Source organism: Felis catus, chromosome B3 (genome assembly GCF_018350175.1).
Source record: "Felis catus isolate Fca126 chromosome B3, F.catus_Fca126_mat1.0, whole genome shotgun sequence".
In the NCBI taxonomy this organism is placed as follows: Eukaryota; Metazoa; Chordata; class Mammalia; order Carnivora; family Felidae; genus Felis; species Felis catus.
In genome coordinates this window covers 73,608,031-73,624,932 of record NC_058373.1, presented here as the reverse complement: position 1 = coordinate 73,624,932, position 16,902 = coordinate 73,608,031, and the positions used below count along the sequence as shown (strand labels likewise).

Below are 16,902 nucleotides of genomic sequence, written 5' to 3'. Positions count from 1 at the left end.
CAGTTTATGATTATATTCCATTTATTCATTGCATTTTAGTCTTTGAAGCTTTGCTTTATTAACATAGGATTTTTGCAGTAAATCTGTACGTTCTCTAATAAATGCAACCCACACTTTATCAATGTCCATTGAGTACCAAGAGATGCATCTCTACTTTAAGTGAAAATAAACATTTACCATGCTTAGGAAAGATGACTAAAAACAAACAATATTCAGATTTTTTCCCTTTTTTGGCATTCTAGTAGGACTTGCTAAGCAAGAAGGTTCTGGGAAGGACTTGTGACAGAAGAGTGATGTGGGACTCTGTGTTACAGGAAAAAATGGGAAAAGGGATTAAGCTCCTGGATTTTAATGTTGTTACCAAGGATTTATCCCCACCCAAAGAAAAAGGAAGTTAAAACTCTGTTTAAAATTTTTTTTTTCAACGTTTATTTATTTTTGGGACAGAGAGAGACAGAGCATGAACGGGCGAGGGGCAGAGAGAGAGGGAGACACAGAATCCAAAACAGGCTCCAGGCTTCGAGCCATCAGCCCAGAGCCCGACGCGGGGCTCGAACTCACGGACCGCAAGATCGTGACCTGGCTGAAGTCGGACACTTAACCGACTGCGCCACCCAGGCGCCCCTAAAACTCTGTTTAAATGATGAATAGACATCCCTTTTCTTAATCTCTTACATAGTTTAAGTGCCGTATGTAAATTTTGGAGTTGTTTAACAAAATGATCCCTGGATAGGTGGAGATTTACCTTTTTTTATCAACAAAAAAAATGACCTAGTAGGAACTTGTATTTTTTCCTTTCAGTTCTTGATATTACTAAAAAGAAAATTTAGATTATCTTTAAATAACATTTTAGATTAAAATTTGGATTAAAACATAATTTTGCAGGAATTTTTATTTTAATTTGGGCATCACTCTTTGGTTGGGAACTAAATATTCAAGATAAGAAATTATGTGCAGTTCCTCTTTTTGCCATCTTTTCTGAATCATAGGGTTATTCATTTTGGTCCTCACCATAATTAGAAAAGGGCCTTCCAACATTTTGATTATCTTTCTTGGGTTCAAATATAAAGAGTAGACTTTTGCTCCATGGAATTTTCTTCCTTGTGTTTTCCTGGTTTGCTTTCCTTGACTTTCTTTTTCCATGTCTTCTACACAGATTGGTGAGGAAATGAGCCAGAACAGTTTCATAAAGCAGTATCTGGAAAAGCAGCAGGAGCTACTTAGGCAGCGTCTGGAACGTGAAGCCCGAGAAGCTGCAGAACTTGAAGGTAAGCCCAGACTGTCACTTCTTTCAAGGAGTTCTTCATTCTTATTCCTGTCACTGAATAGATAGGCCTGTTTAAGTAGGCAATTTCAGGAGTAAGTCAGGCTGAAACTGCTACTTACTTGCTTTGGTAGTTAAGCCAAGTGAGTTGTTATTTACTTTTTGTCAGGGAAGAAGACACTTAATTTGACTGTTAGAAAAGGATTCCTGCCAACAGGAAGAATTATAAGTAAATTAAGCTGCCCTTTAAATGAGGTAGATCTTAATCCCAGGGAGTTTTTTCTCTATGTACAGTGCTCTCTTTAGTATGTACTCTTGTGTCCCGTGACTTTGCCTGATCTCCTTCGCTCCTCTACATATTCCCACATGCTGAGCCCTTCACTCCCTCCCTGCCCCGACCCAATCTGTGCTTTGCAGAAGCTTCAGCTGAGTCGGAGGACGAGATGATCCATCCTGAGGGAGTGGCTTCCCTGCTGCCTCCTGACTTTCAGAGCAGCCTGGAGAGACCAGAGCTGGAGCTCAGCAGACATTCACCCAGTACGTATCTCCCTCCCCACTGCGCTGTTTTGTCAATCCTGCGTAGTTGGTGGGGGGAGGTAGTTACGCCTCCTTTCATGCTAAGCCTCCGTTAAAGTCCCAGGGCAGTTCTGTGACATTGATACTTCACATCTGTTTGTCATGGGAATTATGTCCTTTTTGAAGTCTGCTTTCACCTCTGTGTTGTGACAACCTCTCAGAGTGTTTTAAAGGCAGTATGATTTTTCTTCGCATCTGTACCTCTTTAACCTCCTCTACTTCTGAATTTACAGGAGTCACAACTCTGTCATCTTTTCACCAGTTGTATGGGTTACATGTTGCCCATCCAGTCACCCCCCCCCCATGGACATCTGCTGTAGTTTATTAATTCATTCAACAAATTTTCATTAAGTGCCTTTTGTATGCTAGGCACATGCTGGGCACCAGGAATATAGGAGAGCAAGGACAAGTCTCTTGAAATGTATAGTTTAGTGAAGAGATAGACATTAGTCAGGTTATTGCATAATTATTACTATTGTGCTCTGTGCTCTCAGAGGCAGTGCAGAATATCATGTGAGCATATTACAGGGAGCTCTAACTCACTGTGTAGAGTGGGTTCAGGCAAGATTAGTTTTTCACATAAAAATTAAGCACCCAGTTTCGCGTAGTATCTCAAGCAAATGCCTGTAAACACAGCCTTTGTTTTCTAAACTACCTAAGACGGTATACTTTTAGGGGAACATGTATATAGGACGTGGACAATAAATATATTAAAACAATTTGTAATTAAAAGGGTTGTGAATCATTTTTAATGTTAGTGGTCATGGGGAAGGTGATCACTCCATATTTAATATTTTTAGGACATGTAGAAGTTACTACCTCTTCTGATGAATATAGAATTCCTTTCTGAACATAGATTTTTTTTTTTTAGCAGATATTTAACGGTAAGAGAAAAATAAGTTATTTTAGAGATCTCTTTTCTTCTCAAGTACAAAAGTAGCAGAGTCTCAGTTGATCCATTTTGCTCCTAACACTCTTTTCCCCATGATTGTAAAGCCAGAAGGAAGGGGGAAAACGCTTCTAGATTAGTTGTTAGTGTTTTCAGAAGTCAGTCAAGAAAGTATTGTTTCTGCTGTGAGTATAGGGGGTGTTAACACATTATAAAGTCTTTTTGGGAGAGGAAAATTGCACATACAGCCATCAAGAGAAGATGGTGTGCTTTAAAGTGATATATAAATAGTACAAACACATGGACCATAAGAATACACAATAAAAGTTCCCTGAGGACTACAGTGATGAGAGAGAGCTTCATGAAAAAGGTGTAGGATTTGAACTGAGCCCTAGAAATAAGTAGGATTTGAATTGGCTCAGAGGAAACAAGAGAATATTTTTAGGAAGGAACAAATGCATAGAAATAATGAATGTGGTATTTTTATTTTTGTATGTTTATTTATCTTTGAGGGGGTCGAGGTGGAGGGGCAGAGAGAGAGGGACAGAGGATCCAAAGCAGGTTCTGGGCTGATGGTAGCAAGGCTGGTGCAAGGCTTGTGGATTGTTTTCTGGGGTTTTTTTGTTGTTGTTTGTTTGTTTGCCTGTTTGTTTGTTTGTTTGTTTGTTTTTACCTATATGAGGCTCAGACTCATGAGATCCAGGAGATCATGATCTGAGTCAAAGTCGGATGCTCAACCAACAGCCACCAGGTGCCCCTGGATATGATATTTTTAAAGGAGAAGTAATGAATTAGTGCAGCCAGAGTGAAGTGGTCTTACATATTCAAAAATAGTCAGAAGGGCTGGGTGGCTCAGTCGGTTAAGCATCCAACTTCGGCTCAGGTCATGATCTCACTGTCCTGAGTTCGAGCCCCACGTCAGGCTCTGTGCTGATAGCTCAGAGCCTGGAGCCTGTTTTGGATTCTGTGTCTCCCTCTCTGTCTCTGTCCCTCCCCTGTTTGTGCTCTGTCTTTCTCTCTCTCAGAAATAAACATTAAAAAAAGAATAGAGAAACAACTTGTAAGGTAGATTGGGATAATAGTGCAAAGGTCTTTGAATGTTAATTCAATGAATATGAGGTTTTTTATTCTAAAGTAAGGAGAAACCACTGAAAATTCTTAATAGCATGATTTGATGAAGAACTCTCTTTAAATAAAAGAGTCTCAGTTCTGAATGTAATTTGAAATGAAAATAAGAAATGGATCCTGAAACAAATAAGGTTTCAAAAGCAAATAAATTAGAAGAGATAACTGAAGTAAATTGTAGAGCACAGCTAACAATTGCCATTTGTTCTCTTCATTGTACTGTCTACCATAAACTTCCTACCTCTGATCTTGGTTAGAATATGGATCTCATAGATGTACAAAATTTGGGCAAGATCCTCAACGAAGTGGTAGTTTGGAGTTCTAGCAGTGTGTATTTGGAGCAGTGGTAATGCCTGGAGTTTACCCAGAAAATTAGATTCTTTCAAGGTTCGCTGTGTTAATCTGCCATAGGCCAGGAAACTATTGAGATACCAGCTTATTTGGATGTTTTGGGAATCCTCTCTTTAATTAAGATTTTGAGGGGCGCCTGGGTGGCTCAGTCGGTTAAGCGTCCGACTTCAGCTCAGGTCACGATCTCGCGGTCTGCGAGTTCGAGCCCTGCGTCGGGCTCTGGGCTGATGGCTCAGAGCCTGGAGCTTGCTTCCGATTCTGTGTCTCCCTCTCTCTCTGCCCCTCCCCCATTCATGCTGTCTCTCTCTCTGTCTCAAAAATAAACGTTAAAAAAAATTTTTTTTAAAAAGATTTTGATTTTAGGTTTCTATTGACATATTTTGCTAATCGGTAGTGGCACCTGATGATCTGTTTTTTTTTTTGTTTTTTTTTGTTTTTTGTATTACTTTTTTTAAGAATGTGGCTTCCTGGGCCTTACCCCAAGAGTCTCAGGGAATGGGAGTCTGGGATTCTACATGTTTTTAAAAGTCCCCTGGTAGTTTTGTTAATCAGCTCAACTTGTGAATGACTAACTGAAAGAATAATTTTTCAATATTATATTTGATGAGGATCTTTGGCTTATATTCCAGCAATCTCCCAAATAGGGAAGAATTGGTATATAAAATCCTTCCTAGCTTTCCTTCTTGACTTCTCTTTCTACCACTTTCTTCAGATTTTTCTGAGGTGTGGGGAGTCCATAGTCAGAAGTTGTCTGGACTCACCTCTAGGTCATGATTGGGTATACAGAAATTCTTATTGCCGCCATTAGTTATTTCAAAAAGAGTCCAATCTAGGAAAATACAAAAACATTTAAAAGTGGATATCAGAATACAGGTTCTTTAACAAAGGTATAGCTCTAGGAAATCTTAACTAGCCTTTTGCTTATAGGGCATACAGTCCTCGTTCCTTTTTCTTGTATTAAATCTGAAAGCTGAGATTCTAGAGAAACGCTAGTTAAGTTACTTACTCAGCTGCCATGAGTCAGATTTAGGTTTGGCATCATTGCCAGTTCTCTTCTCTTAATTCCTGCTTCTCATTCATACCCAAGGATACCCTTTGTACACAGGCTTTGATGTGATCTCTAACTACCTTACTTGGGTCCTGCCAGTCCTGCCCATGGATTTATCTTCTAGAATGAAGAAACTGCTTTCCTATGTGGACCTTAAACGTTCTTCACTTCTCCACTGTCTAGCAGCCACCTTACACTTTCTCCTGAAGGCTTCTGGCTTTGGAATCTTAGAAATCTTACATTTACTCTGACTTGCTTTTCAACTCCTAAAATACATTGGCTCCATCCTTTGCTAAAGGTACTCAGTTTCTACACATACTGTTAACATCTGGCTTAAGACACTTACGTTAAGACATCTTGTGCCCATCATAGAAGATGTCACCTTTCCCAGAAGCTTGTCTGCATCAGATCAGCTCCTTACTAAGAGCTAGAAAGTGATTCCTGATTTCCTTATTTATTTTTTTCTTTGTATTTTGTATTGCTTATTGAGTTCCTATTTTATGTCTGAGGGTCCCCTCCAAGTTGTCACTTTTTTTGCTAAACAGTCATGACCAAAACTTACTGAATGGCCCACATCTCTTTGATGAATCAAGTGCTTCCAGAGGGTTAACATTTAGAATCCTATCACTGTAGTTTTACAGCATCCGGACAACATTATGATCCAAGTTATAAATAGCACTCAACTTTCAATAGGTAGAGAAAAAGGCTCTTTGCTTGTACATAAATTTTAAAATCATAACTCTAGAACTCTGACCTGTATAACACATTAATCTGGCCAGCTTTATAAAACATGTCTTTTTCCCACCCCTTAAAATCACATTTGTTTATTCAGAGCATATGTGTGTTTACTGAAAGCCTGTTTTTCACCACAAAGCATTTTAGTATGGCTTTAAATATGTGCATATAATTTCTGTTTATGAATTGAAAAGAAAACAGAGAATGTTTCTCAGAACTTGCAGTGATAAAAAAGAATACTTGGGATTGCTAGGCCTATGAATTTTAGCTATTTATAGGATTTGAGGAGTATTTTTTTTCTTCCAGAGGATAGGATTTTATCTTTTTAATAATATTTATTGTCAGGGCACCTGGGTGGCTCAGTCGATTAAGCGTCCAGCTTCGGCTCGGGTCATGATTTCATGGTTTATGAGTTCGAGCCCTCCATCGGGCTCTGTGCTAACAGCTCAGAGCCTGGATCCTACTTCAGATTCTGTGTCTTCCTCTGTTTCTGTCCCTCCCCTGCTCGCACTGTGACTCTCTCTCTCAAAAATAAATAAACATCTAAAAAAAAATTATAATAATATTTGTTGTTTTATTACAAAATGTATTTATTAAAGAAAATTTGGAAAAACTAGAGAAAACAAGTTTTTAATTTTTTTTATGTTTTTATTTTATTTTTGGGAGAGAGAAGGAGAGAGAGCATGAGCAAGGGAGGGGCAGAGAGAGAGGAAGACACAGAATCTGAAGCAGGCTCTAGCCTCTGAGCTGTCAGCACTGAGCCCAACACAGGGCTTGAACCCACGAACCGTGAGATTATGACCCGAGCCGAAGTCGGATGCTTAACCGACTGAGTCACCCAGGCGCCCCGAGAAAACAAGTTTTTAAATCATCCATAGCCCTACACACTAAAAAAACCTCAGCTGATATTTTGATGTATAATTTTCCCCATCTTTTCTTTGTCTGTGTATAAGCTTAAAATGTCTACAAAATTCAAATCTTTACGTTACCTCTGACCTGATTAACTGTTTTTTTTTTCTTTTTTTTGAGCATCTGGATGATTTTTTTTTTAAGTGTTTCTTCACCTTTGAGAGAGACAGAGCATGGGCAGGAGCTCATGACCTGAGCCAAAGTCAGACACTTAACCAACTGAGCCACCCAGGTGCCCCTGCATGATTTTTTTTAAGCTTACTTATTTATTCTGAGAGAGTGAGAGAGTGGGAGAGGGACAGAGAGAAAGAAGGAGAGAGGGAATCCCAAGCAGGCTTCTTGCTGTCAGTGTAGAGTCCAGCATGGGGCTTGATCTCAAGAACTGTGAGATCATGACCTGAGCTGAAATCAAGAGTCAGACGCTTAACTGACAGAGCCACCACCCAAGTGCCCCTGAGATTTTTACTTTTAAATAATCTCTACACTGAACAAGGGGCTCAAACTCAAAACCCTAAGATTAAGAGTTGCATGCTTTACCAACTGAGCAAGCCAGGTGCCTCCTAAGATATTATTTTTGAATTATTTTTTATTTTTTAAGTAGGCTTCATGCTGTGCGTGGAACCCAACGTGGGGTTGGAGCCCAACGTGGAGTTTGAACCCACAACCCTGAGATCAAGACCTGAGCTGAGATCAAGATTCGGATGCTTTAACTAAACTACCCAGATGCCCCAAGACATTATTTTTTTTTAGAGCAATTTTAGGTTCAGGGCAAAATTAAGAGGATGGTATAGAGATTTCCTGTATGCCTTCTGTTCCCACCCATGCGTAGTCTCTCCTGTTATCCACATACCCCATCATTGTGGTACATTTCTTAAAATTGATGAACCTACATTGACAAGTCATAATCACCCAAGATCCATAGTTTACCTTAGAGTTCACTCTTAAGTTGCACATTTTGTGGGTTTGGATTGATGTATAATATGTACCCATCACTCCAGTATCATATAGAGTATTTTCACTGTTGTAAAAGTTCTCTGTGCTCTGCCTGTTCAGCCCTCCCGCCCCCAGCCTCTGCCTTTTTTTTTTTTTTTTTTTTTTTTTGGTTAAACTACAAAAATAACTTCCTTCTTTTAAACTTTTGTAAAGGAGCTTTATCTGAAATTAATGGAAAACAATCTTCTTTTGGTTTATTCAAATTGTAATTTAACCTATTTCAGGCCACTTAATTACTAAATTCTTATTGATTATTATAATCACATTATTTATTAATTTCCTACAGATTATCCTTCAAATGTTTGCTAGAGAGTCTGGCCTGTCATTATATATCCTAACCACATACCCATAATGCAGATGTTTATTCACTAACCCAGATATAAAATGGTATATATTCAGAGATCTTATTAGTCAAGTGATGATGGAGTAAAGTTTTACAAAATATGTGCAGTCTTCTAGTTCATTTTATGTTTATTTTTTTTAATGTTTATTTTTGAAAGAGCCTGAAAGTGCAAGCAGGGAAGGGGCAGAAAGAAAGGGTGACAGGATCAGAAGTGGGCTCTGTACTGACAGCAGAGAGCCCAATTAGGGGCTCGAACTCACAAACTATGAGATCATGACCTGAGCAGGTTGGATGTGTAACCAGAGGAACCACCCAGGTGCCCCTGTTTCTTCTTATAATTACAGAAGCAAAGACTAGTTCATTTTAGTTCTTTGGTATATATTTATTTTATTTTTTTTAAGTAGCTCCGCATCTAATGCGGGGTTTGAACTCATGACCCTGAGATCAAGAGTCACATTTTCTACCAACTGAGTCAGCAAGGTGCCCCAAATTGTTGGGATATAGAAATAAGAAGACTGAATTAGACCTCACACCATCTGCTTTATTTGCACCAATTTAAATACTTTTAGTGTAGGAGATGGTTTTATGGATCATTTAAGTTTTGTACTATATTAAAATTGAGCCCAATCTAGCTAAGTATCTGGAATAATGTTTAGGCTGCTTTCTAAGGTGGTTCTCATCAATATTTGCATTGTATTCTGTGTAATATTTTAATCCTGGTAGGGAACTTAGAAATCTTTCGATCCATCTCTGCCTTTTTCTTAGTTAAGACATTGAGACTCAGATTGTTTAAATGATTTATGTACCATTACCTTCCTTTGTGGAATATGAATGAAATTTTTTCCAGCTTTACATGGAGTTCTTTTGAAATGACCTAGACTAGTGGTTTTCAAGTTTTCTTGAACTTATTTTTCCTTCCAAAAAGAAATCTTACCTTGAGCTCTTTATAGCCCATTTCTGAAGCCCTGTGCAGGGCTTGAAGTAATTTCTAGAAACTTAGGGCCTGAAAACAATTCATTTAAGTACTTATTTCATGAGATTGTTGTTTCACAAACTGGTTTGTCAGGCAATCCAGAAAAATGGTGACAAAACATTTTATAGAAATAAGTATACTTTGTATTTGTACATCCCTGCTAAACAGTTTGAAGCCCCTGGTAGTTATTTTACATATATTTATTTGAGTTATTTGTAATCTGTGAATCGGCTTTGAGATACTGAAAATATTCCAGACATGCATAGCAGGAATTATCAATAAGACCTTGAGTCTTAGAACTTGTTATGGTCTTCTGCTTAGAAGTCAAAGAAATTGATACAGATATATATTGGCTAGCTCATATGCTATGATTTAAAAAAAAATTTTTTTTAATGTTTATTTATTTTTGAGAGACAGAGTGTGAGCAGGGGAGGGCCAGAGAGAAGTGGGAGAGACACAGAATGTGAAGCAGCCTCCAGGCTCTGAGCTGTCAGCACAGACCCTGATGCTCATGAACCATGAGATCATGACCTAAGCCGAAGTTGTACGCTCAACCAACTGAGCCCCCAGGCGCCCCACTCATATGCTATGATTGATTGAATTTTAGAAAGCAGCCTTGAATGAGTGTTTACGCCATGAGTCTGACTTGATTTTCTTTCGTTTGATAGGAAAAAGCTCCTCTATTTCTGAAGAGAAAGGTGAATCTGATGATGATAAACCAAGGAAAGGAGAAAGACGATCATCCAGGGTCAGACAGGTAATTCAAATACCTCTTAAAACATCTATCACCTCTTCGGGTATTGCTTTGGCTATCTTCTCCTTCTCTTCCTCAGACTTTTTCAGAGTTGGTGTCTCTTTAGATTTCTGTAGTTATCTTCTTTCTCGTCTCTATCTTTTTTTTTTTTTTTGCTTTGGTTTTTTTAATTTAATTTTTAAAAAAAATTTTTTTTAACATTTATTTATTTTTGAGACAGAGAGAGACAGAGCATGAACGGGGGAGGGTCAGAGAGAGAAGGAGACACAGAATCCGAAACAGGCTCCAGGCTCTGAGCGGTCAGCACAGAGCCTGATGTGGGGCTTGAACTCACGGACCGCGAGATCATGACCTGAGCTGAAGTCGGACACTTAACCAACTGAGCCACCCTGGTTTTTTTAATTTAGATCTGCTCTGGTGTTCAGATTTCTAAGCAAATCTGCATAGAAGCAAATATATAAAATTAAGCAAATATATAAAAATTAAAATTTAATTGTGAAAATTAACAGGCTGGTCTGTATTTCTAAAATACATTATTAGAAAAGATACAGTTATTTAATTAAAACTTTAAAGCCAGGGGCACCTGGCTGTCTTCAGTCGGTAGAGTATATGACTCTTGATCTTGGGGTTGTGAGTTCAAGCCCCATGTTGGGTGTAGCGATTACTTAAAATCTTTAAAACAAACAAAAAAATTTTAAAGCCATATGATACAGTATTAAGTGAGCAGAATACAAAAGGATATTTGTGGTATAATTATGAGTATGGAAAAGAAATAGTGGGGAAAAAATTAAATATACCAAAACGATAAGAATAATTACATTAAGTGATGATACGTCAGTTCCCCCACCTGCCCTGCTACTTTCTAGATGTTCAGTTTATTTTTATTTATTTATTTTTAATGTTTGTTTATTTTTGAGAGAGAGACAGTGCGAGCAGGGGAGGGGCAGAGAGAGAGGGAATCACAGAACCTGAAGCAGGCTCCAGGCTCTGAGCTGTCAACACATCCGGACGCGGGGCTCAAACTCACAGACCGTGAGATCATGACCTAAGCTGAAGTCCAACACTTAACCAGCTGAGCCACCCAGGCGTCCAAAGACGTTCAGTTTATTTTTAAAGCTTGAAACTAAAAACTAGTAGCAGTTTCATTATTGTATTCCTTTTGGTCACTATTTTGATTCCTGTAACAGCTCGATAAGTCATGCTTGTTTACTGAGACACTTGTTTATGTTGCTGAAAACAAGTGTCTTTGAGTTTCTCCTTCCTATGTATATCTTGTGAGATACTTTTTCTCCTCTGTTGTTAGTGAGCAAATATACTTGGAACTATTGTATATCTTTCCTTTCTGGGACACCTGGTTGGCTTAGTGGGTAGAGCATGTGACTCTTAATCTCAGGGTTGTGAGTTTGAGCCCCACATTAGCCATGGAGCCTACTTTAAATAAATAAACAAATAACTATCTTTTTTTTTTTTTTTTTTTTTTTTTCAGGCAAGAGCAGCTAAACTCTCTGAGTGCAGCCAGGCTGCTGAGGAGGAAGAGGACCAAGAGGCACCTTCCAGAAATCTGCGGGTCAGAGCAGATCGAAATTTGAAAACAGAGGAGGAAGAAGAAGAGGAGGAGGAAGAGGAGGAAGATGAAGAAGAGGAAGAAGATGATGAGGGAGAAAAATCTAGGGATGTACCAGTCCTGAAACAGTTTGAGGAAACAGAAGAGAGGGAAGAGATACCCAGAGCAAAACCAGAGGAGGTGATAGATGAGAGATCCCAAACCATAAGATCCCAGGAACAGGAGGGGTTAGAGAGAGGAGGGAGAGTTACAAGGTCCCAGGAGGAGGCCAGAAGAAGTCATATGGCCAGACATCAGCAGGAGAAAGAGATGAGAACAGTTTCTTCTCTTGAGGAGGAAGAAAAGGAAGTAAAAATTTTAAAAGGCTTCGAGGAAAAATCGAAATCCCCTTCCCCTCCTCGACTGACTGAAGATCTGGAGAAGGCCCCTCTTGTGCTACAACCAGAGCAAAATGCCAGTGAGGAGGAAACTCCCCCACCTTTACTTACCAAGGAAGCATCTTCTCCACCATCTAATACACAACTCCAGAGTGAAGAAGAAATAGAGCCCATGGAAGGCCCAGCTCCCCCTGTCCTCATTCAGCTGTCTCCTCATAATACAGATGCTGAGGCCAGGGAGCTATTAATATCTCAGCATACTGTCCAGTTGGTGGGAGGTCTGTCTCCTTTGTCCAGTCTTGCAGACACCAAAGCAGAATCTCTAGCAGAGAAAGTGCCAGAGGAGAGTGTCCTGCCTCTAGTTCAGAAAAGCACACTAGCTGAATGCTCAACCCAGAAGGGTCTTGAAACTGAGTCAGAAAAATCTGCTCAACCACTCCCTCTAAAAATTGAGGAATTAGCACCGGCCAAAGGGATCACTGAGGAATCTCTGAAACAGCTGTCTTTGGAACAGAAGGAAGGCAGAAGGGCTTCTCATACTCTTCTCCCAAGCCACAGATTGAAACAGTCAGCTGACTCATCCTCAAGCCGGTCCTCCTCTTCATCCTCCAGTTCTAGATCAAGATCCCGCTCTCCTGACAGCTCAGGCTCTCAATCTCACTCATCTCCAAGATCCAAGCAGAGAGATGGATCTCGGGCACGTACTCACACCAACCCTCGTGGTAGATCTGAGATGGACTCCAGATCAACGTCAGAGTCCAGGTCACGTTCCCGTTCCCGTTCAGCGTCAAGCAACAGCAGAAAAGTAAGTGTGGGAGAATCTTGGGTGCATTGATGTTTTTTTATCTTGTACTCCAGTGTTTTTCAACCCCAGGAGAACCTATTATAATTCCTGGCAGGAATGGGAAAAACTACTTTTACTCCCCAGGTCACTTTCCTATCATGTCTGAGTCTGATTTTCAACCCATTGATCCCTAGAGTTCTTTTTCATTTTTTGAATCCCTTTGATTCTGAAGTTGAATCATTTACCCGTCTTCTTCACTAGACTGTAAACTTGAAGACATGGACATGCCTTTTTACGTGTGTATTCTAGTATCCCAGCATCTCAGCACCTTAGTTGGGACTTAATAAATAATTTGGCAAATACTCTAGGAAGTCCAAGAGATCACTAACTCAAACAGGAATAAACATAAGAGACAGAAGGGTCTAAAGTATTAAACTGAGTCAGCAGAAATTGGAAAACTCAGTGATGTACTAAATACATAATCATATAAAATAATTTGCTTTATGTGCTTCATTTCTTTAGTCTCTGAGCCCTGGAGTCTCCAGAGACAGCAGCACCAGCTACACTGAAACCAAAGATCCCTCTTCTGGTCAGGAGGTTGCAACTCCACCAGTGCCACAACTGCAGGTCCTTGAGCCAAAGGAGAGGACTTCCACCTCATCCTCTATTCGAATGAGGCGTTTAAGCCAACCTGAGCCAGCCGAAAAGCATGTGACCCAGAGGTTACAACCTGAGCGGGTAGGCTGTTATGCCCCCTCCCTAGTGGGAGATGGAGGATTAGGCATGATTTTCCCTTTTGTGTTAGCTATAAAACTGAAAGGTCGGTCTGGATAAGGTTCGATAGAAACGTTGATATTTGGGGATACATGGAAGATTCCACTGAACTCCGTTCCGGCTCCCTGGTTCATGAAAGCTCTATGTGAGGCTAAGCAGCAAGGTTCTCATCTCTAGGGCTCCCAGAGTCACTTCTGTAGAATGTCTCCTTTTTTTCTGCCCCAAAGGAAGCCTTTTCTCAGTTCTCTCAAAAAAATTCTATTAAAATGATTGCTGGCATAGAAATTCTTGAAGTGGCATTCCATTACACTTTCTAAACTAAAATAATGAAGATATATAGGGCTAAGGGTGGAGCTGCTACTGTGTAAGTCCTGCTCTGCCTTTTACCAGCTCCAGGTTAAAGAAAAGGAACCAAGCAGATTTAAGTACGTTGCTATGTTGTTTTGCTATGTTTGTCCTGACAGGGGAGCCCAAAGAAGTGTGAAGCTGAAGAGGCAGAGCCACCAGCTGCCACACAGCCCCAAACCTCAGAGACCCAGACTTCTCACCTACCAGAATCAGAAAGGATTCATCACACTGTGTAAGTAATCGATCTTGTCTGGGGTATAACAAGGAACTGGGAGTGAGGGGTAGTTCTTCACTCCCTGGGGTTCTTCGACTATGCAGTCCTAGTTTCCTTTTAAAACAGAAGGCAGAGCTTTATCTGGACAAAGTCTAGGTTTCAGTTATTACATTAAGAGCTGCCACCAGAATTCTTAAGGTAGTCTGAAAAGTGGTGGTTAGAGCATAAGGAAACCCATTTCTGGGATCCTCTGACCAAAATAGTTAGGTCCTTTAAGGAACAGGTGGTAGGGACTTCGGTTTCCAAACTCAAGACAGTGAGGGAGTTGACTCAGGTCAGCTTAACTCAATCTTTAATTCACATTTACCAGCTACATCTGAGCCTGGGAACACAGTTTAATAAAGGATATCAAAAGTCTACTGAGAAAGGCACAGGGGGGTTGCTTTTGAGTTTTCGCTGTTTTCCCTGATTGTTAGCTGTCTTTTTATTAAGCATAATCCATCGTAGTTTTTACTGGATATACGATACAGCAAAATATGAAGTGTACATGAAGGAAGTCAGAAGTTTATTTGGGGGCCCCATAAGACCCTTGGATTGATTTTTACCATTTATATAATTTGAACTTTTTATTCCTTGTATTTATTTTTAGAAAAATACAGGTAAGAACAGGTATATCATTCAGTATTCTGAGCTAGGTACTATAAATTAAGAAGCATTTGAACCCAAATTCCTGGCTTCAGAGTCCCATGGGAAATGAAAAGCAAAGCATTGTGGAAATAAGATTGCTTAGCTTTTGGACATCAAGAATCCTGTACTGCTTTAGTGAACATCCTGTGTAGACAGTTGACCTAAAGTTGTTCCATGTTGGTTTTATGTCGTTTTAACACTAATACTATCAGTATGATTTTCCCTTTTATGTAAAAGTCTAATAATTTACTCTCTTATGAGAGTTTCGGACTATCTTGCCTCAGATTTTGGAGGGTGGTGGGCAGGCGATTGATTACCTCATTTCCTTATGACTTTAATACTAGTTTCGTACTCTTTATCTGTATAGTTTTTGCCTTGGGATATACCCTTGCTGCTGTTCAGTCTAATGGTCTTGCCTCTGCTGCCATCTTGTGGCCATTTTTTGGTTTGAATGTCAAAAGTTCACTCGACTTTGAAAAGTTTTTGTTTTTCCCTTTGGGGATGCGTACATTATCTTTTGGAGAGGGGTTTTTCTTCTAGGACCATAAAGTGAAAACCCAGCGGATTCTGGAAGGTGTTCAGGATTCCCCAGCTACACCATCGATGAGGAAATGGGGTGACAGCTTCCCTTCCATATCCATCAAGCAGAGATAATACCTGCCCTCCTCTACCCCATCCCATGGGGGGGGGGTACAGCATGTCCTTTGTGTAATGCAGTTTCAAAGTAGGTGTTGACAACTTGCTACTAATTGGGCCTGAGGAACTGCCTCCTATGCACCTTGAGAGGCAAGTAATTTTCTGAAAAGGTTTTGTTTGCCCTAATATTCAGTTGGTCTGTGAGATCCTGGCTACAAAACGGCACTTGATGCCATTTTGAAACATCTTTATTTCTGTACTTTTGCATGTAAGCCTGGGACAAGTGAAGCTTGGAGTCATATAGAGTTTTTCTCCCCACATAAAGGTGGCTTTGATCTTTCATTTTACAACTGAGGCAAGCAATCTAGTTACATTGATTCCAACAAGGTGATAGGCAAGTGGCACCTTGGGCAAATACTGAGATTGTCCATTGTTGCCTAGGCAAGCTTCAGTGGAGCAGCCTATAGATTAGAAATGCAATCTGGCCTCAGGAGTAACTCACACACATCCCCTTTACTTACTTTCCCTCTGCCTGTCTTCCAGATGGTCTGTTCAGCAGCCTAATAAAAAGACATGCCCAACGGCCAAAACCTGTAGGCTATTCTGGCATTGGATTTGATAAATGAATCTTTGAGAAAAGTTTGCCTACATTTCTGGAGGCTCAACCGAATCACAACACTCCTCCTAGTCCTTCACCCCTCTAGAGTCCTAGTGTTCAGCCTGGTGACCACTGGGGCCCCTGGCCAATTTTAAAAGTGGGATCAGCAGTGCTAAATGGAAAAGACTATTTGTGGCTTAACCTTGGTTTTCCAGTGTGTCTCAACAAGAGAGCTAGGGCCTGTTGATTCAGTAAAGTGTTAAAAAAAAAAAAAAAAAGACTTCATGGACCTCTCAGCACCTGGAAGAAATTGCCTAACTTTTTCCGTGCTTTGTTAAATCCATTCTGATTGTGTCCTGAGGAATTCTAAATTTATGAGGTAAGGTATCTTGTCATTGCTTGGAATAGTAATTTGTGAGCCCTCAGTCCTATTTCGGTTGGGCTATGTTCCAAAATCCAATCTTTGCCTTCTATGGATATAACAAAAATGTCCTCAGACAGCAGAAAATAATGCTATTCTCTTTTACATTAAAAAAAATAGAGGGGAAATAAGAACTTTCGTGTGGGCAGCTGTATCATCCAGCAGTAGTTAATTCAAACTTGAATTTTTCTGAATACAACCTTCCTGAGGACACAGCCCTTGCAGGCAATAGCAGTTTTGGACTTTTGGCTTGCCTGAGTATGAAGGAAGGAAATGGTCCTTTAAGCCAGTATGACAGCATAATGGTTACTCTCCAGGGGACCTACAGTGCCAGTATGCAAATGATGCATAATTTTAAAAAGTAAAATGTATTATTCTCAATAGCGTTCGCTCACTGAGAAATGAGGATCTAAAGACATAACTCCCCAAATCATTCTGTTCTTGGTTATCTTGGAACTAGTATGCTCCTACAGGATTATGTATTTAAGTTTCACTGCCTGGGAGTAGTCACATCCCGTTATTTCTTAGTAAGTTTCATA

General features: G+C 39.9%; 1 protein-coding gene across 9 annotated transcripts in view; it reads left to right on the top strand.

Annotated features, from left to right (window-relative positions):
* The window catches only part of ACIN1 (apoptotic chromatin condensation inducer 1), a 34,496-nt gene that overhangs the window by 2,815 nt on the left and 14,779 nt on the right, over window positions 1–16,902 (top strand). For 7 of the 9 annotated variants that reach the window (XM_003987470.6, XM_003987468.6, XM_045059675.1 and 4 more), the window contains exons 3-8: window positions 1,157–1,268; window positions 1,682–1,801; window positions 9,875–9,963; window positions 11,447–12,706; window positions 13,208–13,423; window positions 13,924–14,039. In XM_003987470.6, the coding sequence (XP_003987519.1) occupies window positions 1,157–1,268; window positions 1,682–1,801; window positions 9,875–9,963; window positions 11,447–12,706; window positions 13,208–13,423; window positions 13,924–14,039 (1,913 nt within the window). The remainder of the gene's footprint in view (window positions 1–1,156; window positions 1,269–1,681; window positions 1,802–9,874; window positions 9,964–11,446; window positions 12,707–13,207; window positions 13,424–13,923; window positions 14,040–16,902) is intronic. The other 2 variants (XM_003987469.6, XM_019832805.3) reach the window with 2 other exon arrangements.